Genomic DNA, 27,076 nt, shown 5'->3' with positions numbered 1-27,076 from the left:
GACCCCTGAAGAGATCTCTCATGCATGGTGTCATATTTTACAGTTAGATAGTTTGTCTCAGAGTAGTGTTTTGTGTGTAGAGGAGTTGATAGTGTTGGCCAAACAACGTTTGGACTGTCTGGTCCATACTAAGGAGCATCATGTGGATGTTTACTTTATAGTTATAAGGTTAATAACCACAAGTTACATTATCATCTCCTATTTTATTCAGAACTTAACTCAATGTAACATTTCCTGCTCTGTCTCATACTGTAAGAAGGCTCCCTGTGGTAAAATACGTCACCTCATATGGACATTTGTACTAACGTGAAATATCTCAAATTGTCGTATCTACCTCACGTAAATCTGCCAACATCCTTGCACATTTTAATACTACTTAGTATTTGCCCCTTTCTGATTCTTGTTTTTTTTTTTTTTTGTTTTTTGTTTTTTTGCATATTCTTCACACTTAAATGTTTCGGACCATCAAACCAACTTTAATATCCCACAAAGACGACCCAAGTAAATAGAAAATTCAGTTTCTAAATGATGATTTTGTTTATTGAGGGAAAAAATAATCCAAACAGATCTGACCCTATGTGAAAAAGTATTTACGCCCCTAAAGCTAATAACTGGTTGTGCCACCCTTGGCAGCAATAACTGAAATCAAGTGTTTGCGATAACTGGTGATGACTCTTTCTCATCGCTATGGAGGAATTTTGACCCACTCTTCTTCACAGAATTGTTTTAACTCAGCCATATTGGAGGGTTTTCGAGAAATGTCTATCTATTCTTACTTTTTGTCAGTTTTCAAGTTATTTCAGTGACCATGATTGGTTTTTCTCTCTTTACCGGAAGGCTACCAACAATTTCGTCCACATGTAGAGCCAAAGAAACACAATGAAAAATAATGGGTTCACTTTTTAGCACATGTGCCGAACATGATCTCACACATTGGAGATGACTCTTTAAATGATTAACCGAGTAGAGTTTGCTCAAGTAGGAGGATAAAATGTTTGTTCACAAGGTCCACAAGGCGACTGGCAAATATCCACCTTTGCGTGGTGATAGAGATTTTTAGCTCTTGATGATTTACTGTCAAAGACACCTTGTAGTCAAGCCAGTTCACCCCAGTATCACATCACAACAGCCTGACTTATCTACATGTACCAGGCCAAATCTAGCACCAATCAGTGTTTTTTTTTCTCCATGTTTGTGTGGACTATTTAACTTTAGGATGCATACAGTGGTCCCTCTGATTTTCTCACACTGCTGTACTGTTTGCTTCCTGGCAAGAGGTAAATGACGTGAACACACACGTTAAGTGAAGCAGTGCAGAGTGAGAGTGAAAGTGCAGCAAAAAAGAAAGAAAAACAGTAAGTAAGTAAGGGGGGAACGAGGCAATGTGTGTCCACCAACATGTGCTAACCACAGAACTACTTCATCATCAATACTGTTTACTGTTCATTTCTAATCAAAAAGTACTGGGGAGACATCAACTTGCTGCAATATTAACTGAATGGCTTAGCTTATTGCATTATGGGAATTGATTTACATCCTTCTTATAATGGTTCATTCTTTTTTTATATTTTTATCCTGACTCCAAGCTCTCTATGCTGATAAATGAGTTTAATTAGTGAAAGCTCAGTGTCAGATTCAACATAATCCCCACTCTCAAAGCACCAACATGTACCTCCAGGACTTCGGCACGTTGATGTCAGGTCTGTTGGTCAATACTCCAGGAACACACAGACACAGATTTTGTCCCTCCCCCTGGGCAGAGAGCTTTTTCTCAGCGGTGAAGTCAGACACTATTCAGTGGAAGTTTGGTCATGTCTGGACTGCTGGGTGTTCGACTGCTGCTGCTGTGGGCCAGCGCCTGCCTCACACTGGCCAGCCTGGCCCGGGGCGCTGTGGTCATCTCCAGAGGCAATGAGGCTCTGCAGGTAATTACTCACAATGCCCTTTTGATGCAAAGATCTTGAAAATTTGTTAAAGTTGTATTCCAGCATCCATCCATGGTGAATCCTGGTTTGAATTCCAGTCTGTTTTTATACAGCTCTGCAGCACAGGCTGTGCTCTTTAGTCTGAGACTGTCCATCTACTGTGTTATTTTATATCTCTTCTTCTTATGTTTGTCTTCTAATATTGTGCCTCCCTAATGATTTAATCTGTTGCGTATTTGTATTTTAGGAGACAGGAGCTGCCAGACCACTACAGGTATTTTACTTTTGGATCTTTTCATGTTACAATAAAAATAATGTTTGAATCTTTCACGTCATCTAATCTAGTAGTCACAGATAGGCGTCAGTACTAAATCATATCTAATTTCTGACCCTTTAAATACTTATTTTATAAGGAGAACATTTTTGCATATATTTCTAGTTTTATGAGGTAATTTAGTAAACAATCTGCATTTGATTTCTCCTTTTTGTTTGTTTCTTTTCAGAAAAGAAGCACAAACAATGCCATGGTAAGAAAATAATTCATTTCTTTATTGATAATAATAAATACTTAAAATTTGGTCTCACAGAACTTATTGTATTTTTCTCAGAGCAAGGATCATTTCATACAAGCTCAGACTAATATGCTTAACAAATGCTCGATAAAGGAAAAACTGCAAAAACAAACAAACAAAAAAAAATAAAAAGCCTTTAAGTTTAAAACTTAACACTGAGCTCAAGGCCAACCATTATAAAGAGGGATAGGGGGAGAGTTTTCTGGGGCCCAGCCAAATGGGGGGCTCATGGAGGTCAGTAAAATCATAGTCCAGTGTAAAGTTAATCTGTGAGCCAGATTTTATCTTTGACTTGAACAATGACCACTCCCATCAAAACAACAACAAACAAACAAAAAATAGATTATTTATGCTGTAGTACAATCATTTTCAAAAAGTAAACCCATTTTCTAAAAACAGAATTATCTTTTATTTGTCATGTTAACAGTGTGGATGGGCATACTGACTAAACCATTTGGAAAGTAAAGTCAACAAACCTCCTTTAAATCCTTAAAATCTTAAAATCTTACAATCCTGATTTTACTCCTGATCAGGATGCTTTCATGATCTCAGAATCATGACCGACACCAGATGATCACACTCTCAACCTCATCCTACTCCATGTCATTGTTTTTAAACCAGCCTACACTAACAGATAGGCATGCTGCTGTTACACTATCACTTTATTTGCTTTTGAATCATTACCTTTTATGTTCAAAGAAACATCTCTATTCTTGTGCTTGATAAAAAAAAAAAAAAGCCCACTCAGATAAGATCCCTTTGACCACAAATTTATTTAAAGCTCCAGTGAGGATTTTTGATCTTGTTACAGCCCAGATTCAGATTAACACTGATGCCTCTATGCCAGAGGTTCTCCACTGGTTCAGCCTTAGGACTCACTTCCAACCCCTTAATGAGCAATCTAGACCCAAATTTCTGATTTTTTCCCCCAACTAGATTTATAAAATGAAACATAGTGCTGTTTGGACCTCAGACAGGACAGAACATGACAAAACAAAGAGACAGAACAAAATACCCAAATGTTTTCAGGAAAAGTCATATAAGATTTACAAGAGTTTCTGAACAAATTCCAGATTAAATTCACTAAAGTTTCCTCGAAGGTTTCCCAGAACTCCTGGTGTGTTTTCAGTGAAAATTCCTAATATCTTCCTGGAAACCTCCTGGAAACCACAGCTGAAAGGTTCTGTGAAAAATCCTAATAATTACTGCTCAGTTCCAAAAAGTCCCTGGTTCTTTGTTACGTTTCTTTTAGATTTTCAGGAAAAGTCCCATAAAATATTACCAAATGTTTCAAGGAAAATGCTCACAGAAAAGTCACAAGAATTTTGAGACCTTACTCTTAAGTTTCCTAAAGAAACTTACAGGGAAATTCACAGTGTAAATTTCTTATTCAGAAAAAATCTGTCAAGCATTTTCACCTTTCTGATATCAAAAAATCTAACAACAGAAATATAAAATTTAAAAAAACACCTCAGAGCCTCCCTTGACATTTTTTGTTCCTGGCACAATTTCACAACCCAAATAGAAACCTACTTTTGGGTGCCGACCCACCAGTGTGAGCCACTGCTTTATGTGACATAGAAAGATTTATTGTTTCTATGTTTTTTTTTTTTTTTTTTCGAGGATATGCCGGGAAAGGTAAGATGTCAGACAATCTGATTAAGATCATGCTGCATAAACAGCCGTTGTTTCTATTTCCTCCAGGAAAGATTTATGGTGTGCAGTTAAAAGGCAAAAGGACCAGACTTTCCATCAGAAAACTTGACTTCTACACGTACACATGACAAGATCAGCAAGGAGATTAAAATTTATATCTTTGTCCACAGGGGGGCGCCAAGATCAGTGCAAACTGGAAGTATTTCAAATAAGCTTTAACTTTGGTCTTCATGATTGTGTCAGTTTCATGATGTGCTGATCCTTTCAGTCATTGACTTTATTCTCAATGACTGAAAACAACCTTTAAAGACAGCAATAATCAAAGCTGTAAAAAATGAGTGTTTGACAGCAATACAAATGCAAAAGGAAAGCTGAAAATGACCATACATGAAGTTTCAAACCCAAGCCTTCAATCAGACATAATGAAGAGGGGAGACACAACAGATTTCTGCAGATTTAATCACCTGGATCAAGGCAGAACACACTGAATTACATGTCCAAAAATCAGGGGAAACTGTCATGAGAAAATGTGATGCAAGGCAAAAGGCCACTATAGAGATACATCTTACAATGATGGAATAATGAAATATTACCATGGCCAAGAAAGCTATCAATTGCATAAAAACATCTGTCTAACAGCAAGGGAAAAAAACATAGCCTTGATATACAAACCTCAATCCCAAAAAGGTTGGGATATTGGTAAAATGTTAATAGAATCAGAACACAGTGGTTTTCAAATCTTTTTCAATATAATTCAACAGAATACAGAACAGATAAAATATAGTCAATGTAACTAACATTCAAACCAATGAACTCTATTTTTTTTTATGGGAAACATACACACATTCTGAATTTGACGCCTGTAACATGTTCCAAAAAACTTGGACAGGGGCAAGAAAAGACTGGGAAAGCTGTGGAATGCTCAAAAACACCTGGAACATTCCACAGGTAAAGAGGTTACTAGGCGACGGGACATAGTACCATGATTTGGTATAAAAAGAGCACTCTTGAAAGTTGAAGTTGTCTCCAATCAATGACGGTGCAAGGTTCTCTACTTTTCTTCTTAGTCCAACACTTTATGAACAAAATTCCTCGACATGCAGTTGCAAGGAATTTGGAAATTTCACAATCTACAGCCCACAATATCACAGCAAGATTCAGAGAGTCTGGAGAAATCGCTGCATGTAAGAGACAAGGGTGAAAACTAATCCTAAATGCCTGCAACCTCCTCAGATGGCACCTTTTTGTGATGGATATTACAACAGAGTTCTTCATTTTAGAAAACCATTGTCAGTTATACAGTATGTTGATGCATCTACAAATGTGAATTAAGACTCTACCATGCTAAGTCAGTGCTATTTATTAACAATATCTAAAAGTTGTGCCGACTTGCAATTGTCCCAGCTTTTTTGGGTTGTGTGGCAGGTGTCAAAAGAATGTGCGTATATATTTTTAAGGAAAAATACAGGAATAATACTATCCTGTTTGAGTTGTACTGTAAGAGATGACATTTACATATTTTAATCTCCAAATCATTCTAATTATCAGGATTAGCATCTCGTTACTGTGCAAAGTCCACCTTTGATAGAAAAGAGCAGAAGTCACACCCACATTTCACGTAAAGAATCATAGGAGCTAGGACGAAGGTGGATAAGCTGAGTAAACAGTCCAAAAGCTTTTGCTGCATGAAAACACTCTAACACCGCTAATGTAGCTAAGGCTAATGCTAATAAAGCTACATTAGCTATGCAAGCTATGTAAGAAAGGTACAACCATGAAGCTGAAGACTGCACACCTTGGGCACTTTTGCAAATCTTATAAACCCATATTTTATCTACTTAAAATAGCTACGTATGCTTTGTATGCAAAAGCTAACTTAGCTATGTTGATTTGTATCTAACTTATCTATGTAAGAATTACCTTCATTTATGATTGATTTCTATTCATAGCCACAGCTGAACTAACTTGGCAACGTTGGCTTAGGTAGTAACGCTAACTACGTAGCTAGCATTGACGAAGCTAAAGTGTGCTGCTGTTTGCGTAACTACTTTTAAAATGGGTCTATACAAAATTTACTCCCTCCTTAAGACCTCCCACTTCTATTTTGTTTTATTTATGAAAGGTTGCTTAGCCTGACATGTTTGTGATATGGTTATTTCATGAGTGTAACTGCCAGACTTTTTATGAATAAAGTTGAGTTTAAAAAAAAACTTCTCATCCTAACAAGTGCCATCTTTTATGGATGATCAAGCTGTCCAATTATTCTGACTGTTTCTCAGAGTCCCATATGGATGAAAACAACTGAAGATGTTCTAAATGCACAGTTCAACAGGAACTCTATAAGTCTCCATTTAAGATTTTCTTTAAGCACGTTAGACATATTAGGTTAATACATTAAGAAAATCACATGGGGAAAAAAGACATAGATAATAATATTGTTAGCTGTGTCACTGTTCTTCCTCTCAGACAAATCTTAGATGCCACCTTGGAAAATATTCCTCATTTCCTTTAGTCTTTACCCAGAAGATCTCAACGAGGACAGAGAGCATGCAGAGGGAGTTAAGGCAGGAAGGAATAGCGTCACTGTGACTGAAGAAAACAGGATTCACAAAAAGGCCCTCAACTCAGGCACACATGCTCAGTGTGTTGGTAGCTTTCATAAAAAGGAAAATGACTCCCTATAAATGGCTGATAGCAATTTTCAAGAGTTTGGGGACAATATGAATGGACAAAATAGAGCTTTTAATGTGCTCTAACATGTCACACCCCAGGGTGATTCACTGCAACACTCCCAGTGACTGAATCATCTTTTAGAACTTGTTTCTAAGCTATCATTTTTCTTTGACTTTTTTCTAGACGGATAGCACAAAAAAGTTTTTCTAGTTATTCATAAAGGTGTACATGTAAAGATGCCTGTGAAACATAACCTCTCTTTGTGTCTCAGGTGGAGGTACACAGTGTGAAGGTGGACTGCACTGTGACGTCTCGTTTCGCCCACACCGTCATGACCTCTACGGCTCTGAACAAAGCAAACACCTCACAGGAAATCTTCTTCGAAGTGGAGCTACCAAAGACTGCCTTTATCACCAACTTCAGCATGTCAGTCAAATCTCGGTAGCAGGTAGCAAGCATAATTCTGTTCTGTACCTTTGACGATCGTTTTGTGTTTGCAGGGAAATTGAAGGTCAGGTGTATGTTGGGGAAGTGAAGGAGAAAGAGAAAGCCAAGAAACAGTATGAGAAAGCTGTTTCCACTGGACAAACTGCTGGACTGGTCAAGTGAGTCAATGAGGATGAAAAATTCATAAAGCTAACACTGAAAAGATCAAGTGGCTCCTCAGATCACAACTCCAAAAAATTTAGGATGCTGTGTAAAATGACAGTGAATGCAATGATTTGTAAATCCTTTTCCACCTATATTCATTACGATACAGCACAGAGACAAAATATGAAAAGTTCAAACTGAAAACTTGGTTTTTGAGAATAAACTCACTTTCTGAATTTGAGGTCTTCAACATGTTCCAAAAAAAGTACGAATGAGACAAGAAAAAACGAGAGGGGTCTGGCTGCAGACCTTAAATCTCTGGTGCTGTATAATTCAGAAAGAAAGTGCAGAATTTGCAGGTACAACGTAGTTCAAGTTTTAGATTTTTTTTCATAAATTCAACTTTGTTTATAAATAAAGTCTGGCAGATCAGAGGTCTAACACTGGACTAAATTATTTATAGACCCTGTTTGGAAGTAGTAGCACAGACAGTGACTTTCTTGAGCTTTGTTGGCTTTAGTTAATACTAACATAGCTTAGCTGGCTGGGTAATAAGCATTACTACATAAGCCAATGTAGCTAAGTTAGCTTTAGCATTGTGAGCTTTAGCATAAGTAGCTAAAGCTAATGTAGCTACATAGATGACTTGCCCTCTAGCTTACATAGCTGCTTTGAGAGCTTAGCTTTAGCTACGAGAGCTACATAGCTCTGTTATCTAGTCTATAGCTAAGTTAGCTTTATCAACTTGAGCTTCAGCGAACATAGCTAAAGCTAACTCCGCTAAGTAGATCATGCAGTTTATGTAGCTGCTTCGTGAGCTTAGCTTAAGCTTTATTAGCTAACGGAGCTACATAAGCTACATTTGCTGCATTATAATGTTTTCATGGAGGACAAGCTTTTATTCTGTAAGTAGACTGTTGACTTTGCTTTATCCATCCATCCATTTTCTATACCCCTTAGTCCATTCCAGGTTGGGGGTGGGCTGGAGCCTATCCCAGCTGTCATTGGGCAAGAGGCAGGGTACACCCTGGACTGGTCGCCAGTCAATCGCAGGGCTGACATATAGAGACAGACAACCAAATTTCACACCTACGGCCAAGTTAGGGTGATCAATTAACCTAATGAGCATGTTTTGGTGGTGGGAGGAAGCTGGAGTATCCAGAGAGAACATGGGAAGAACATGCAAACTCCGCACAGAAAGGCCCTGTTCGGGAAGCGAACCAGCAATCTTTGCTTTATTAAATGTGAAATCAGGTTTTACAAGTCAGGTGTTTTTCACTTTAACTTTTGGTATCCTAACCCTTTCCTTACCCCTTACCCTAAACCTAATTAGAAGTTTAATCCGAGTTTATCTAGAAAGTTTTAGCATGTATTTCTGTTCTGAGATATATAACAGGTGAAGGTACTATGGTTGGATGCTGGTTACATACTGGATACATTTGATACTGGATACATGGTTCGAGAACTCCTGAAAGATTGTCTGTTCATAATTAACAATGGCATGAGGTTTTCCACTTTGCTCCTCAATTGCAAGAAATTCAGGGATGTTAGCATCTACAGTCCGTAATATCACCAAAAGATTCATACAATCAGGAAAAACAAAATCTGCTTGTAAGGGGCATGGCAAGGCTTGTAAGGTGAATGCTAATGACCTTTAACCCCTCAGGTTTCACTATATTTAAAACCTGCATCATTCTATGATGGATATCTGTGAACACTGAAGAAAACTATCAGTTAACACAGTATGTTGCTGCATCTACAAATGTAAGAATTAACCACGTAAAGCAAAGGCCATTTCAAGAATTGCCACTGACTTCTCTGGGCCTGAGCTCATCTGAGATGGAAAGTGGAAAAGTCTGCTGTGGTCTGACAAGTCCATATTTTACATTGTCTTTGAAAATAATGGCTATTGAGTCATCTGGGCTGAAAAGAAAAATGAGCATTCAGATTGTTATCAACACAAAGTTCAAAAGCTAACATCTGTGGGGTGTATTAGTGCCCATGGCATGGGTTACTTGCACATCTTTGCTGCTGAGAGATACAGGTTTGGGGCGACACATGTCTCCATTCAGATGGCATCTTTTTCAGTGACAACCCTGCTTATTTCAGCAAGAGGATGCCAAGCCATGTTCAGCACTGATTACAATAGGATGGCTTTACAGCAAAAGAATGTGGGTTCTAGACTGGCCTGTATAAGGTCCAGACCTCTTTCTGATTTAATTTGTCTGGAACATTATGAAGTACAAAATATGGCAACAGAAACCCTGCACTGCTGAGCAACTGAAGATGTACATAAAGCAAGAATGTGAAATAATTCAACTTTCAGTGCTTCAGCAAACAGTGTCTTTAGTCTCCAGGTGCTAATAGAGTGTTGCTAGAAGTAAAGTGTCAGAGTGGTAAACATTCCCAAGTCCCAACTTTTTTGGAAAGGTTTGATGGCCTCATTTTCAGAATTCACATTGTGTACATAAAAAAATAAGAAATCCTATTAATTTGAAAATTAAATATCTTTCCTTTTATTTGAATATGGATTGAAAAGGATTTGCAAATCAATGTGTTCTGTTTTTATTCACATTTTTCACAATGTATGGGCTCTTTTGGAATCAGGAGTTTTACAATTTGTTCATATTTTCTGTCTGTGTTTTCTTGTAGAGCTTCTGGGAGAAAGATGGAGAAGTTTTCTGTGTCCGTCAACATTGCAGCCCAAAGTAATGTGACTTTTTCTCTGACTTATGAGGAGCTCCTTCAGAGGAAACTGGGCAAATATGAGCTTCTGACACGAGTTAAACCCAAACAGCGGGTCCAGGAGTTTGAGGTAAGTCTTTTTTTCTAATCTGTACAAATTATGTCAATTGTTTATAAATAGACTGTTTACATATGGTATCGGTGCCTTGGTGTCTTTTATTTTTCTGCATGGGTTACAGATTGTGACAAACATCTATGAGCCACAGGGCATTGCTTTTGTTGATGCCCATGCAAGCTTCCTCACCAACGACCTGCTCCCCCTGGTGGAAAAAACTGTCACAGACAAAAAGGTATTGGACCCCTGGAGGAAGCTGTCTCTCATCCTGATTTCACACTGTTTTTCCCTCCTTTGCAGCCAAAAATGTAATCTCCACTAACTGTGTCATTGTCAGGCACACATCTCTTTCTCACCAACGATGGAGCAGCAGAGGAGCTGTTCTGACTGTGATGGGACGCTCATTGATGGAGATTTTATCATCAAGTATGACGTGAAACGAGCAGCCAGCATTGGGGACATTCAGGTCTGCTGTCATGTTTACTTTAACAACTAAAAAACACACAGATTCACTTAGAAAAAAAACATGAAACTGCCACTTCATTATGTGCAACTTGCATTGAGATGGATTCTTTATGCCTTTGATTGTTCATGGCATAGATTCAACCAGGTGTAGTAGAGGCTGTATATATGTAATATAATATTATGTCACTGACACCAGTTTGGTGTTCATAAGTCTACCCCTTGGGCCATTGCTGCTTTGCTTTTACATTTTTTTTCCCATTGTTCTTCTGACTTGTTTAAGATCTGTTGTTACCAAATGGTCGTAGTTATTTGACCATTCGAATTCCATCTGCAGCTTCATTCATAAGCAAGCAGGCCCAAATGTTAACTGGTTCTTTCCCCTGGACCAGCAAGTAGTTGGTGCCACACTGAAACTTCCCAGACCATCCCATCTGGCACCAACAATTATGTGGTTTAAAGTTAGACTGGGTATTTCTTGCAGCCTCATGATACACAATGCATCACAATACAGACCCTATGGTATGATATGTATCGTGATACACATTGATTTGGGATAATAAATGTATGCTAATAAATGCAGGATTTACTCTTGCAGCTGTTCTTTTGTGTAGAGGAGAACAGCAAAGAGATAACTTAATGGATTCTACACTTTAAAAACTTCGTTGAAGGTTGTCAGAGACCCAAGAAATTAATTAAAATATTCCCCTTATAACCACTGAGCTTTCAGTAAATGCAAATACAATAATATTTCATTTTGTAAATATTTTTTTGTCTTTATTTGATAGGACAGCTGAAGAGAGACTTTACTGATTTAATTTTATCATAAGCCCACTTGTAATTGCAAGAATGTCTTTGTGCTTTACATCTTACATCTGCATAAAACATAGGCACTGCAGTTTTGGCAACAAACTGAAGAGTGAGGATTAAACAGCATTACTTACATTAAATAAGCAGCTGCCTGAAGCCTTTCTAATCAGCGCCATGAGCATTGTGAATGGCCTGTTGTAGCGAGCTGAGCTGTTGATGCTAACTGCTAATTATCTTGGTGTTTCTGCAACCCCCAGTTCCAAAACAATAAGAGAATTGTGTAAATTTTAACCCCTTAAAGCCTGTTGTCATATATTTGATCAATACCTTTATGATACCTTTATCTAATCAATATGATCATAAATTACTAAAAAAAACTTCTAAATACAATCTGAAAAATGATAAAAATGTCCTCAAGTGGATTATAAGTTACCAAAAACACCTAATATTAAATGATATACCAAAAAATATAAATGTTAAATTTTATCGAAATTTGGATTTTTTTGGATTTCAGTAGAGAGTCAAATAAACATTTAATTTCCAAAAAAATAAAAGTTTCTGGCTATAATTTGTATTTTCAGGCTTTAAGGGGTTAAATTAAAAACAATGGAATCATTTGCAAAATTCAGAAACCTGCTTTTTAGTCACAGTAGAACATAAACAACATATCAGATGTTTAAACTGAGACATTTTATCGTTAAAAAAAATGTAGCTCATTTAAATTTGATGGCAGCAGCCCATCTCAACAACGGAGACAGGGCAAGAAAAGTAAGTGCTACTAATCAAAAACATCAGTTTTGAACAACTGAGGTTAACTAGCAACAGGTCAGTTACATGGCTGGGTGTGAAAGGAGCATTATAGAGGCCTGGGCTCTCAGGAGTAAAGATGGGCAGGGATTGACCAATCTGAGTAAAACTGTGTCTAAAATTATGGACAACATAAAATTGCAAAGTTTTTGAATATCCTACTATCTACAGTACATAATGTCTTCAAATGATTCAGAGCATTTGGAGAAATCTCAGTGCACAAGTGACAAGGTCGAAGGTCAGTGTTGGAAGTTCATGATCTTTGTGCCCTCAGGTGGCACTGCATCAAAAACAGGCATGATTCTGTACTAGAAATCACTAGTATCAGGATCACTTACAGATTTCTGTAAGGATCACTTACAGGAATCACTATCTGACAAGACAGTCCACTGTACCATCCACAAATGCAAGTTAAAGCTGTATTATGCAAAGACGCCATTTGTGGACAGCCGTCTTCTCTGGGCCTATGCTCATTTAAAATGGACTGAGGCGAAATGGAAAACTGTTCTGTGGTCAGTTGAATCAAAATTTGAAATAGTTTTTGGAAACCACAGAATTCATGTCCTGTGGACTACTGAGGAGAAGGACCATCCAGCTTGTTATCAGTGCTCAGTTCAAATGCCCTTAATGGTTTGGGGTTGCATTTGTGCCAGTGCTGAGGGGCAGCAGCATATACGACATACAACTCTTTTAGGAAAGGCCTTGCATATTCCAGCAAGACAATGTTAACCACAAACTGCATTCATCACAACAGCATGGCTTCACAGTAGAAGAGTCCAGGTGTTTAAGTGACCTGCCTGAAGTCCAGATCCTTCAACAATAGAGAATATTTATTGCATCATAAAATGTAAAATCGAGCAAAGAAGACCCAGGGCTGTTGAGCAGCTAGAATACTACAAGAGACAAGAATGGGACAACATACCTCTTCCAAGCAACTGGCTTGAGATGTGTTGCTGCCATCAAATTCAAAATTAGCTAATATTTTTCATGATATGGTAGAATGTCTCAGTTTCAACATATGTTATGCTGTTTATGCTCTATTGTGAACAAAATTTAGGTTAATGCGATTTGCAAATATATTGCATAATATATTGCATTCTGTTTTGTACATTTTCAAAACACTCCATCTTTTTTGGAATCCAGGTTGTACCTTGTTTTTGCATGGCTCAGGTCTAACTCCTAACTTTCTGGTGTTTGAAGACTCATGATCCATCAATCTTTGCTTTCAGTCTTGCTGACAGTAAATAGACTTTCTATCCATGATAACCGGTAACTTCTTTTGGTTTGAGGCATGTGCTGTATCATGTAATTTAGTATCTGTGGACATCTGTTGGCTTTTTTGGTCACTGCACCACGTATTTTCAAACTGCCATCACAGCATTTAAAGCTATATCGATTCTGTAACATCTGTATTGATATATCAGCAGACAATATATTGCCATATTGATCTTTTTGGGTACAGACCTACTTCAGACTTACTTAAAGTTCACTTTGAAATTCAGCAGATTATCTTGACCATGTCTACATGCCTAATTGCACTGATTGCTGTCATGTGTGATTGGCTGATTAGATATCTGCTTTAGCAGTACAAGAGCTGTAACTTATAAAGCATCTAGTGCAGTGCTATTCAATTACAAATCTACTGGGCCAAATTTTAAAATCAGGAAATGTAGCCAAGACAGACATGTTCAGTGCCCAGTAAGCAGCTTGTAATGTCAAATTTGGAACCAATACAGATTTATTTGATGAAGAATATGCACTTTTTACTCATAGTCTCCCTTATAAATTTGGCAACATGACAAAGGCACATCAAAAAGTAAATAAAAACACAACAGAGCTTTATTTGAACATAACCTGAGGTAGTACAAATGTTTTGCACTTGAATAAAAATAAAATAAGTAGAATGAAAAAATAAAATGATATTCTGTAAATAATAATGTTGTTCATATCTTACTCAGGCATATCTTAAAGTGCATAAAATCTATATTTGCACAGTTGTAGCTACAGTTGAAAAGGACATGATTTATACTCGGTTTTTGGGGCTACCTCTGTCGGCATCGCTAGCCACGCTTGGAACAACGCAGTGCATTGGAGATAGACTGTTGCTAGGCTACGTAGAGTGTTGCATTTATGGTCTGAAATATTGTGGGAGTTTATGAAAACTTGCAAAACAGGTTGCCGTCTGTATCTCTGACCACAGGCTGTGCCACTTGGGGGATGGTTCTGGGCCAATGTGGCCCCCGGGCCTCTAATTGAATAGGCCTGGTCTAGTGAGTGTATGTCACTTCTCTTTCCTCTTCAGATTGTGAACGGGTACTTTGTACACTTTTTTGCTCCGCCTGACCTGACCAGAGTCCCGAAGAACGTGGTGTTTGTGATTGACAGGAGTGGATCAATGTCTGGAAGAAAGATGCAACAGGTGGGGGACTGTTCTGATTACCAGTATGATTATAAAATATTGATGCCCACACTGACGCATACAGTACCTTTGAAAAGTATTCACCGCCTTGGATGTTTTACCCTTTTATTGATTTTATAAATCAATTATGATCAGTATTATTGAGGTTTTTTTTGATAAATAAATTACAAAAAAATCTTTTATATCAAAGTAAAAAACAGATTTCTACAAAGTAATGTCATTGAAACTAATGGGATCATCTGATTGCAGTAAATGTGTCTCAGTTGATTGTAGTATAAAGACATCTGTGTCTTTGACCATTGTTAAGAATTCTTCATGTTTACAGACATTTGGTTTAGAGACTTTTATTTTGAAATTTTACTTTGAAAGAGCGATTATTTCCGCTTCCTGTTTTACCGTAATTTCGCGCTGTTTTCTATTCTTCATGCAGTCTCCATCGGTGCAGAAGTCATTAAGGATGTGAGTTATCTTGTACCATAAGATTAACACAAGAAATATAAGATTATACTCTGTTTTCCTGATGTTATCTTAACCGCTTAAGATTTCTATTCTGATGTTATTTGCAGAATATGTTTAGTAAGTAACTTTGGAGTGCTAAGCTAACTAACTAGCTTGCTAATTTCTCTGTACTAATGACTAGCCGTGTGAGTCCATGCAGAAGTGAGTTTATTGACAAGTTAGAACTGTTTATGTCTTAATATTTCTTTAGAAAGCATTTAATGCTTAAGTTAATGTTATTATAAGTGAAGGAACAAATCAGGCATATTTATTTGTGTCTTATGTTTATTTTAGTCACTAAAGAAAAGCACCGATCTGTACAAACCTGATTGCTTCAGTAAAAGGTTAAATCCATCTGATGACTCTGTGTTCTCTGATCCCCCTGTAGTGGTCAATAATCCCACACACCAGTTTCAGGATATAATATCCAGCAAACGTCCTTCGAGCCAGATTTAATTGGCTGCTACAGATATGTCATCAGAAGATAAGTCAGTTTCTCTGCCCCATCCTGATGTGCGAGAGCGCTCTGTGAGGCTTCACCGTACACCCAGTCATCTTGAAGACTATGTCCTTGCCTACCACCCTCAGCAGCATGTCTTTCCCTCCCGCTCTACAGAAATGGAGTCAGAGGAGCAGCAGCCCTGGTGCACAGTAGCCAAGCAGATGCAGCCTGTCATAAAGGTGAACATACAGCCTCACGAAGCCCCACTTCAGGTGACCTGCTGAGCACTTCCTCACTTAAGAGACTTATTGAATCAATTGCCAGGGATGAGAGAGAGGAGAATGCAGAAGTTGCCCAGCTCACCAACAAACTCCTCCTTTCTATCTGAGGAAGAAGCAGATGACAATAATAATATAAATCGAGCTGCTTCATCTCTCTCAGCCCAGTCACCTGCAGCTGTTTGCTCCCATACGACTCCAGCCTCATCTCGCCAATCTCCTTCATCAGTAGTGAAGCTGCTACATGCCTTGGAGCCACAAGTTGATAGACACACAACAGCAAGTGTGCCTTTACTACCACAGGGTGATGACAAGAGGGGAGATTTTGCTCAAACAACTGTACATGAGGGATTGACTTCTGCCTTTACGTCAATACACCCTGCTTCATCCCAGTGCCCAGGCTCTCCCTCATCTACTATTTCATCTGGTATTGCATCACCGATTCCACGCCGGCAGGAACACCTGATGCAGGACCCTTCATTCCCACAGGCCACTCAGCCTCCACCCCATCCTCTAATAACTCCTACAGTCTCAGTCAGTAAGCCTGCACTTGCATCATACAGTCATCCAACTACACTGCCTCATTCTCAGTCACATGCGATCCCTCAGGCTCCCTCAAGCTACAGCATGACACAGCATACTCCTATGATTGGGCATCCACTACAGGAGCACTTCAGTATACATCATGTGCTCCTGTAGTGGATGACCTTTCTCCAGGTGTGCAGCCACAGCTATTGTCAAGCCAAACTGTGCCCCCACTCAGTGCTAGCTTGTCACACCGATCGCTATATGGTGTGCCACAACCCAAGATCCTAGACTTCACCTCTGACAGTGAAAGGGAGTTTGCTAACCTAAAGCTAGCCTTAGATAACCTGCTAGAACCACACCAGGAACTGACTGAGAAGTACAAATATCATGTGCTACTTGAACACCTCAAGCTACCTGAGGCGCAGATGATTGGTCAGTCCTGCCGCCACCACCCATATCCATGCACAGCTACTATGCAAGCTTTACAGCTTCAGTATGGGCAGCCACACCAGCTTGCTCAAAGCGAAATAGCAGCCATTCTGACCACAGCTGATGTGAAGCCTGGAGATACACGCACTTTTCAGAGCTTTGCCTTACGGGTCCACCTTCTGGTGAGCATGTTGCTGTCCTTAGAGGGGCCTCGGGGAATGGAACTCAACTGCTGCTCACATGTCGACCGTTTGCTCTGCAAGCTTCCGAAGTATCACCGGGATGGCTTCACTGAGTATCTACAACTGCAGGGTAAGCTCAACAGCACCAGTCTCAACCCTTACAACCTGCAGGTTTTAAATGGCTGGCTCCAAGGTAAAGCTCAGCAACAGCGTCTGTCCAGCAGATTAGTGCAGTACTTCAGAACACAAACCTGGATGAAATCCACCCTATTGTGCTGGACCTGAAGCATCCTGCAACAAAACTCATCAAGGATTTTGATGAACGCCTTTTGCACACAGGCACAGAGTGGGTGTATGCAGAACTTCGGAGGCAGTACTGGATTTTATGCAGACGGGAGGCTGTTAGACATCATCAGCATGATTGCCCATCCTGCCAGCACTGGAGAGCTCAGCCAAAGGTCCCGCTGATGGCTGACCTACCACCACAGCGCCTCAGACTCCAGTGTCCACCTTTCTTCTTGACAGGTGTAGACTGCTTTGGACCGTGATGACAAAAAAACACTCCAAACAACTTTATTGAAAAGTGTAAATAAGGGGATGGATACAAAAAAGAATTCTGATGCATTGAATATTCCCCAGAGTTCAGTTAAATCCGTCATCAAGAAATGGAATAAATATGGCACAAGTGCAAATCTACCTAGATCAGGCTGTTGTCACAAACTGTTTGGCCAAGCAAGAAGGAGACTAGTGAGAGAGACCACCAAGACACCTATGACTACTCTGAAGGAGTTAAAAGCTTCAGCAGCTGAGATGGGAAAGCCCATGTTAAGAAAACTCATATTAAATCTCTGATAGAGTTCACCAAAAGGCATGTCGGAGACTCCATGGTCGAGTGGAAAAAAGTTCTTTGGTCTGATGGCCAAAATGCACTATTTTGGCCATCAGACAAGACGCTATGTTTGGAAGACACCAAACAATGTACACCACCACAAACACACCATCCCCACTGTTAAGCACAGTGGTGGCCTTATCATGCTGTGGGGATGCTTCTTAGCAGTCTACCCTGGAAGGCTTGTAGAGGTCGTGGGTAAACGGATTGCAGAAAAATATAGAAAAATCCTGGAGGACAGTCTTATTTAGTCTGCAAGAAAACTATGGCTTGGGAGAAGATATATTTTTCAGGGGGACAATGACCCAACGCATACAGGGAAAGCTACACAGAAATGGTTTGAAGACAGTAAGGTGAATGTTCTGGAGAGGCCAAGTCAAAGCCCAGACCTCAATCCAATAAAGAATTTGTGGCTGGACTTGAAAGGGTTGTTCACTCTTGATCCCCATGAAACCTGACAGAGCTTGAGCAGATTTGCAAAGAAGAATGGGGTAAAATTGGAGTGTTCAGATGTGCAAGCCTGATTGAGACCTATCCCCACAGACTCAGTGCTGTGATTGCAGCCAAAGATGCATCTACTAAATGCTGACTTGAGGAGGATGAATATTTATGCAGTCACTTATTATACATTACATATTTTTATTTGACATTTCTTTGTGGAAATTTGTTTTCATTTTGGAATTAAAGACAGTTTTTTGGTCATTCTCTTGGTCAAAAATTCCTGATTACATTGACCATGACTGATTGATAAAATCAATAAAATGGGGAAACATCCAAGGGGGTGAATAGTTTTTATAGGCACTGTGTATCTTGTGACCTCTGCACAGACACGACAGGCGATGCAGGCCATCCTTAAAGACATCCATGAGGAGGACTACTTTGCCTTGGTGCCGTTTGATCACAATGTCGAGCCGTGGAGAGAAACGCTTTCCAAAGCAACACCAGAAAACCTGAAGGAAGCCGAGGCCTTCGTCAGTGGAATAGAAAGCCGCGGATGTAATGATGAAAATACACAAATTTTCATGCAAAATGTTGTCCTCACTCTGGAAATAAAAGAGAAAACTCACCCTTGTGCAATAGAAATGAAAGTTTCTTGTGTGTTTACCATCTAGCAACCAACATGAGAGATGCAATGATAAAAGGTGTGGAAATACTGATCACAGACAGACGAGAGAAAAGGATCCCAGAGAGGAGCGTCGATATGATTATTGCACTGACTGATGGAATGCCAGATGGGGGTAAGTGTTGTTATACGGCATAAGTTAGAATGTTGTGGAAGTCATGTTTGATTGTCACTTTGTCCAAAAGGTAGGAGTAGCCTTGGTGTGATCCAGGAGAATGTGCGCTCTGCTTCTGGAGGAAACATTTCTGTGTACTGTCTTGGATTTGGAAATGATGTGGATTACTCCTTCCTGGATCAGTTGAGCAAACAAAATAAAGGACTGGCCCGTAGAATTTATGAAGGATCAGATGCTGTACTTCAACTTCAGGTGAAGTTTTAAGCTGTGATGACATTTTCAGCATGATAATTAGATTTTAGTACATTGTGACTGATTGTTTGACTGAAACTGAAATAAAAACATCACATGCATCCAATTTATACTAACTAAGGTAATACAATGTCTATGTGCATTTGTTCCAGGGTTTCTATGAGGAGGTTGCTAGCCCTCTTCTCATGGAGGTGGACCTGCGTTATCCTGACAACGCTGTAGACTTTCTTACCACCAACCACTTCGACCAGCTGTATAACGGTTCAGAGATCGTGGTGGCCGGTCGACTGGTGGACAATGACCTCAACAACTTCCTGGTGGAAGTGTTTGGCCAGGGGGTGAGGAAAAAAATAAAAACAGTATACAGACAATAGAGTGATAGCCGCCATGTGATTCACATGGGTCAAACTGGGGGGCAGGAAGTGAAAATTCCAATTTCGGAATCGTTGAGAATTAAGGAATGTTAGTACACTGATGTTCTAGACCAGTGATCATCAACTGGCATCCTGATCGGTCCATTCTTGGTTAAGGGTTTTTCGTGTCAGCTCTCAGCTTCAGCCTCTTTAAGTAGACGACTTTGCTCATCTGAGAATCCAAACAAAAGACCTGTTTCCTCACTAGAGTCAACCTCAGTGTTAGATAACATGAAATTGGTAGCTAAAATATCTCGATTTTCCTCTGGTGGCTGGCTGCAGTTTGAAAAATTTCTAAAATGTTTATGTTTTCTGTTTTTTTTATGACAGGTGGTCTAATAAATGTGTTTAGCACTGTATATACTTGGGAATATATGGGAAAGAATTAGAATATTAATGATGTGAAACGGCTCTCACTCTGGATCAGGATCTTAACGTTCACATAAAAGAACTGGCGCTTTGACTGGCCAGTTAACTACTGACACATCAGTACTGCATATACAATGGCTGCTGGTGGAGCGATAAAATTCGATGTAACTTTAGTATGGCAGCATTTTTATCAGAACTGAGCAACATTTCTTCATTAGAATAAGGGCAAAGGCCACACTGAAAGATTTTCATGACAAAAAAGATGTTTCTGTTCTTTGTTTGCATGAGTTTGCAATGGTTACAGGGGGGTGAAGATGAACTGTAAGCTGGCATATACAGTAGCTGCTACCGCAGCTCAGATGTAGCTGTAGGGAAGCTGCTGTTGGCACAGCCATAAAAGCACAAAACTTTGATATTTGATTGCACTTTCCCCTTTATAGGAACAATCTGGAGCTCTTTGTGATGACATGATTTACTGACAAACAGCTTAACATGATTGAAGAGTTGTGCTGAGTGATCTGTGTTTGTATTTTCACCGCTCTCTCTTCCTCCCCTGTAGCTTGAAGAGGACTTTAAGGTGCAGGGACAGGCTGGTACTGTGGACTGGGATGTGATATACCCAGATGAGGAGTACATCTTTGGAGATTATACAGAGCGTCTGTGGGCCTATCTCACCATCCAGCAGCTACTGGAGAAAAGGTTTGTTTGAGTAATTCTGAGACCTGAAACCCTTTTTGAGGTGATCTGTATTCCTGCTCTTCTCAGTGAAACCTTAATCATACACTTTCACCTGTCAGCTGAGATGAATGGTATAATGCTAACGTATGGACTCTAGACCAAACAACTTATCTGTCCTACTTGCAGTAAGACAGGTTCCGACGATGATAAACAAAATGCCACAGCAAAGGCCCTGGACATGTCCTTACAATACAGCTTTGTCACCCCTCTCACCTCCATGGTGGTCACCAAGCCTGAAACTGAGGACGGAACGGACAGCCCACTCATTGCTGACAAACTTACTGAGGGTAAGAGAAGGTTTTTTAAAGCGATACTAGACAGGCTGGAGTCAAGCCTTTCACAAAGCAAAATCTATAGAGGCCCATTTCTGCCAGTACAACAAAAAGATATGAAAGCTAAGTATTGACAATAAAAACTCTTAGATTTTGGTGATATTATGAGGTTAAAATTGGGATTCTTAAGTTTGTACTGTAATAACTGCCACAAATAGTATTATTACAAAGTTGCTGTGCAACTTTCAAAATCACATTCAAGATTTTTTGCAACCTATTAAAGACACGAAAAGGAAAAAATCAGAGTTTTTCAACTCCTGGCTTTGATGCTTTTTTGTTATTGTGGGACACAACAAATAAAACCCCCATAATCCAAAGCCTAAACTAACACTACATGATTAATTTTTAACATCTTCTAATTTTGTAATTTTCTCTAATAACTGATTTGTATTTCATAACATTAACTTTTATCTGACCCTCTTTACTTTTTTATTTCATATTCATGACCTTTAAGATAAGCGTTTTTATTTGTGATCAACGGTTTCATGTTTTCTTTTTGACTGGCAGTAATGAGCTTCTATAAAACCTGCGTTTACCTGGCATTCACACATTTTTCTGTTTGTTTCTGGCAGAGCAAAGACAAGAGGCAGAAAGAAGGAGTAAGACATTAAAAAAGCAATTATACATTTCTGGGACAGAATTCATTTACTGTATTGATTGAACTTGTTTTAATTTTATCATTCTAGACCGTTATTCTGCTCCTCCTCCTCCAAGTTATCTACACTATGCTCAAATACCACCCTCCTATTTTGGTAAGAAATCTCTCTGAAGTTCAGCTGGGTAGTTCCAGGAACAATAGTGCTCATTTTTTTTCAGTGAACTGGTTCGTCTGTATTTGTCAACTTTGATAAATACACTCATAATCCATAATACTCTGTTGTCACCTGCAGTGGATGGAGATCCTCATTTCATGATCGAGCTCCCAGACAGAGACGACGCCCTGTGCTTTAACATCAACGACAAACCAGGAACCATTTTCAACCTGGTCAGAGACCTAAAACAAGGTCAGCCATGCATCTACATTATCAATACTTTACACAAATCAAAACCAGTGTCTTTAAAGTGTCTTGTCAATGATACTCCCTGTTTGAACTCTAAGCATTTGTACATTTCCCTTTCATGTGGCAGGAAATCATACCCAACTGTTAAACATAGGGGAACTGAATTTTGTGTTGTTTTATCAGGTATTTTGGTCAATGGTCAGATCATAGGTGACAAGATGTTGCCGCCAGATGGGAAAATCAATACCTACTTTTGGCGTTTTGGGATCATCCACCAGACTCTGGGGGTGAGGCTGATGGTGAGCACTCAGGACATCTCAGTGTTCCAGGACGGCCAGCTGGTCAAACTGCAGTGGTCGGATTCATCTTCACTCAAAGGACAGAAGTGAGTGGCTGCATGAGGGGCTGGGCAATATACAGCAAGCTTAAAAGATAGATCAATTTACTCTGAAAACCCTCTTTCGCTGTTTTTAAGAAGATTCTGACATCCTTTCAAGGTTTTTTAACTGGTTTGTTCTTAGCAAAGAACAAACTCTGAAGGTGCCGGTTTAGCTCAGTGGGTGGAGCAGGCACCCGGGTGCAGAGGCTGTAGTTCTCATCACACTGGTTGCAGGATCGACTCCTGGTCTCTGCTGTTTCATGCATGTCTCCACATATTGCTTTTCTATGGAGGTCTATGAGCCAGTTGTCCTTTGCATACAAGAAATGCATTTGGCTCAAGGAGCTCCAAGAATGCAGTTTAGCGATAGCCGACTTCTGGTGTTGTGACAACCTTTGTTATTTCTGCCCAAAAAAATATAGATATACATTGTGTAGCTGAAAAACATCAAGACATGATTTTTGGTCCACATCACCCATCCCTAGCTGCATGGCACATTTCTGTTTTATATAGTGGGAGAAAACTGTTCCTCTGCTTGAGCAAAGCAATATACGATCCAGTGAGAATAAATGCTGATTATTTTCTCACTCTCACTCTTCTCCTCCTCCAGTGTGGATATTCTCTTGACCAAGGATCGCAGCCTCACAGTGACTCTAAAAGATTCTGTCAAATTCGTCATCCTGCTGCACAAAGTGTGGGAAAAGCACCCATACCACCGGAACTACCTGGGTTTCTACACCCTGGACACTCACCTCCTGTCCCCTTCTGTTCACGGCCTGCTAGGTATGACACGTGTGAGGTTTGAAAATCCATGAGAGAAAAAGGCAAACTTAAACCTCTTTTTACATACATGTACTCCTGAAAATTTTGAGAAAATTTCAGGTAAGTTGCCTCTGAAATCTTGCTTGGTTTTATGTTCAAACATATCCCGGAGGGGGGCTGTCTCGGTCAGGATAGGAAGTGGCGACTGGAGCTACAGAGTCTGATGTATTGGTGACAGTTTTTGCTTTCAAATCAATGCTATGTGTAGGTCCGTCTATTCATTACATTGCTGGAAGAACAGAAACATAAGACAGTTTGATTAGACACACTGAGATTGATCCATGTCATCGCCCTTTTCTGGAGAATTCTCCTGCTAGACTTCACGTGGAAAATTTACATGATGGCTGGTGAGGAAAATGGGCAGGTAAAAAATTTCTGTTTCTGTCCACATAAAGACCTTGAACCAAAAACTTCAGGATGTTTGTGCATGTGTGAATTGAATAAACATTATTTTGGGGGCTGCATACATAAAAACAAAAACAGACCCCCCCCCAAAAAAACAAACAAAAAAAAAACTAAATTTGGTCCATATGTAATGGTTAAAAGAGCCTTAGTAACACTGGCCCACAGTTTCTTCGAGAAATTTGATAAATGTACCATAAATCAGACAAGTTCAGTTGTTAAAGAGAATGAAATCCCTGTGACTGATAATGTGGCTGTGCTTAAATTTCCTTCAATTTTCTCGCCTTCTCCAGTCAGGTCCCAAAACTGGTTAAGCCCCTAAAATCGCAGAGAATAGAACCAAAGAGCCACATTCAGTGTAAGCTCCTAAAGTCACGTACTCACTCTGTCAATACTCTGGACACCAGCCAAGGCCACAAATTGGTTTAACTTGATTTCATGGCTTTTTGGTCTTTGTACCAGAGAGTTGGCAGGATAATGTCAGTTTAAAGTCTCAATCATCTGGCTCAGACAATAATGTTTGCTCTGTCTGGACATGTTGAGCAGAACAGGTCATGAGTGAAAAGAGTTTAAGGTTACCTCCTTTGTTGTTCTTTGTCAAACAACTGGTGCAAACAGGTGGAGGACTCTGCTCTTATGGTTCATTTTTCAATGAAAAATGAATGTATACAGTAACAAAAGAAATGAAATAAACACTTTTATTTACTTTAGTTAGCATTTATCATTACTGGACATCAACATGACTGGATTTACTGGCCTTCAAAGTTATTTACTTTAATAACGCGTTGTCCTCCAGGTCAGTTTTACCATGGCGTTGAATTTGAGGTGTCCAGCCTGCGACCAGGGGAAGTTCCAGAGAAGCCAGATGCCACCATGTTTGTGAAAGGACAGGAGCTGAACGTGACCAGGTACACGCCTGAAATTACAGTTTCTTTAACATACAGTGCTTTCAGAAAGTATTCAGACCCCCTTCACTTCTGTCAATGTTGTTCTATTGCATACTGGTGCTATAGTCGTTTAGATTCATTTTTATTCTCAGTATCTACACTCAGTGCCACAAAATGACAAAGTGAAAACAGAATTTTATAAATTTTCACAAATACATTAAAAGTAAAAACAGAAATATGACATTGACATAAATATTCAGACCAACACTTGAAATCACACTTGCAATTTAGCTCAGGTTCCTCCCATTTCTCTGGATTGTTGCTGAGCTGTTTCTGCACTTTGGTTGAAGTCCACCTGTGGTAAACAGATTGATTAGACATGATTTGGAAAGACACACACCTCTCTGTAGAAGGCCTCACAGCTGACAATGCATATCAGAGCAAAAACCAAGCCAGGAGGTCAAGGAACTGCCTGCAGAGCTCAGAGACAGGATTGTTACAAGGCACAGATCTGGGGAAGGCTACAAAACCTTTCTGCTGCACTGAAGGTTCCCAAGAGCTCACTGGCCTTCATAATTCTCAATTCGAATAAGTTTGGCGCAACAAGGACTTTGTCAAGAGCTGGTCTTTGTCCATACTGAGCAAGTGGGGGAGAGAGGTGACTAAGACCCTGATGATCCCTCTGGCTGAGCTCCAGAGATCCTGTCCTGAGATGGGACAAAGTTCCAGAAGAACAAACATCACTGCACCAATCTGGGCATTATGGCAGAATGGCTAGATGGAAGCCTCTTTGAAGGGGGTCAGAATACTTTCTGATTTAACTGTGTATCTTAATTAATAAATACTTTGTGTGCACATGAAATAGCCATCAGTGTGTCTGACGTTAGTGTTTGGGCCCACAGAGGCTGGCAGAGAGACTTCAGGAGGGATGTGAAGAATGGAGACAATGTCCCCTGCTGGTTCATTCACAATAATGGGACAGGACTCATCGATGGACAAGTGTCAGACTACATTGTGTCAGGCCTTTTTAAAACAATTTAAACACATCAGTGTCTACAACAGAAATAATCTGAATCACTTATGGATCAATAGTCTTTATTTCTGCCTATGCTTAAAAGCTCTAACATCATGAACCCAAAGACAAAGGTATTGTAACCACAGCACTGTGTGCACTATTTCACAGTCAATCAGTATGAGTGCTGCACTTGTGAGAACGGAAAGTAGTAATGCTGTCATAAAATGTGGAAGCAACCTCAGCAACCACTTGAGCTGAAATAAAGAAGACACAGTTTCTCAATATGGACTACAACTGGATTTTGTTATATGAAAAAATATTTTTTATTTGAAAAGTATTATTATAATATTGTGTAATATTCCCTAAGGATTATCAAAGTACCCACCCACCCACCTACTTACCCACCTACCTACTTACCTACCTACCTACCTACCTACCTACCTATTTTCTCTTATCGAGATAACTTCAGGATTAACCCTGGATTTTCTGTACGACGAAGCTTGTTCACTTCTTACCGGGATAAATCACCACGGTAACTTACGCTGAACGGCTAACCTGCTCTGGAGCAGGTTATGTTCTGGATAAGAGATCAGCCAGTATAAAAGCACCGCCTCCTGACCAATCAGTTCTCTGGAAAATGGCCTGCCCATTCTTAGAAGATCCTGGTTGGTGCAAGGAAAAAGAGAAGAGTGCTTAGGAGAGAAAGAATCTTTAGGGATAGATGATAATTAATTCTGGTGATTTCATCCATACAGCAGAGACAGTGTGAAGAAATAAAGCCTTGTCACCCGCCGCTATGTTTTTGTATAGTCACCAACCACATCTGAAATATGAAAATTGTATTTTACTTTTATTTTTATGGTTTACCTCTATACAGGAGAGAGTTCGTGTGGGTGGGGGCAGCAGTGTGATTGTTAAAGTCTCACTATCAACTGTAGAGAAAATGCATATTAGCCTGGCCTACTTACTCCTACAGTAAATGGTATATAGGATATTTGTATTTCATAAGCAAGCTGTGATTTAACATGGACTCACTGAAACATACCCTGAAAGAATGAGGTGCTCTGACTGCTGCTACCTCCGCCAGGGTCTGATGTCACTCCCCCCTCCACACCCTCCATCAAAGGCCGACCCTCATTATTGGCCAGGGCAAGCTCCTCTGCAGGAGTATACTCCTGTGAAGGAGCCCCCCCGCCCCGTTTTCTTTAAATTACATTTTTTCCTGTGGGCTGCAAACAATATCAAATAAATTCCGGTGATTTCATCC

At 39.6% G+C, this 27,076-nt stretch overlaps 1 protein-coding gene across 1 annotated transcript; it reads left to right on the top strand.

The window, feature by feature from the left end:
* Positions 1 to 1,769: 1,769 nt before the first annotated feature.
* LOC121506595 (inter-alpha-trypsin inhibitor heavy chain H3-like) lies at positions 1,770 to 26,091 on the top strand. Its single transcript, XM_041782404.1, has 22 exons — positions 1,770 to 1,925; positions 2,173 to 2,199; positions 2,429 to 2,452; positions 7,098 to 7,252; positions 7,327 to 7,431; positions 10,070 to 10,232; positions 10,342 to 10,452; positions 10,555 to 10,683; positions 14,599 to 14,715; positions 18,789 to 18,957; positions 19,074 to 19,199; positions 19,270 to 19,451; positions 19,604 to 19,789; positions 20,793 to 20,932; positions 21,098 to 21,258; positions 21,876 to 21,902; positions 21,990 to 22,055; positions 22,194 to 22,307; positions 22,488 to 22,689; positions 23,294 to 23,466; positions 24,704 to 24,815; positions 25,697 to 26,091. Exons 1-22 carry the CDS (start codon positions 1,812 to 1,814, stop codon positions 25,833 to 25,835), a joined length of 2,742 nt encoding a protein of 913 aa, XP_041638338.1. The 5' UTR covers positions 1,770 to 1,811; the 3' UTR covers positions 25,836 to 26,091.
* The last annotated feature ends 985 nt before the right edge of the window (positions 26,092 to 27,076 follow it).

Source organism: Cheilinus undulatus, linkage group 3 (genome assembly GCF_018320785.1).
Source record: "Cheilinus undulatus linkage group 3, ASM1832078v1, whole genome shotgun sequence".
Lineage (NCBI taxonomy): Eukaryota > Metazoa > Chordata > Actinopteri > Labriformes > Labridae > Cheilinus > Cheilinus undulatus.
The sequence above is the reverse complement of the archived record's forward strand: the minus strand, read 5'-3'. Positions and strand labels throughout refer to the sequence as shown.

What these genes read in the sequence shown, in the direction of transcription:
- LOC121506595 (XM_041782404.1), top strand. Translation starts at nt 1,812, where the DNA reads ATGTCTGGACTGCTGGGTGTTCGACTGCTGCTGCTGTGGGCCAGCGCC. An exon ending in TGGAATAGAAAGCCGCGGAT is followed by an intron (nt 18,958 to 19,073) that starts GTAATGATGAAA and finishes TTTACCATCTAG; the next exon opens with CAACCAACATGAGAGATGCA. An exon ending in TGGAAGTGTTTGGCCAGGGG is followed by an intron (nt 19,790 to 20,792) that starts GTGAGGAAAAAA and finishes CCTCCCCTGTAG; the next exon opens with CTTGAAGAGGACTTTAAGGT.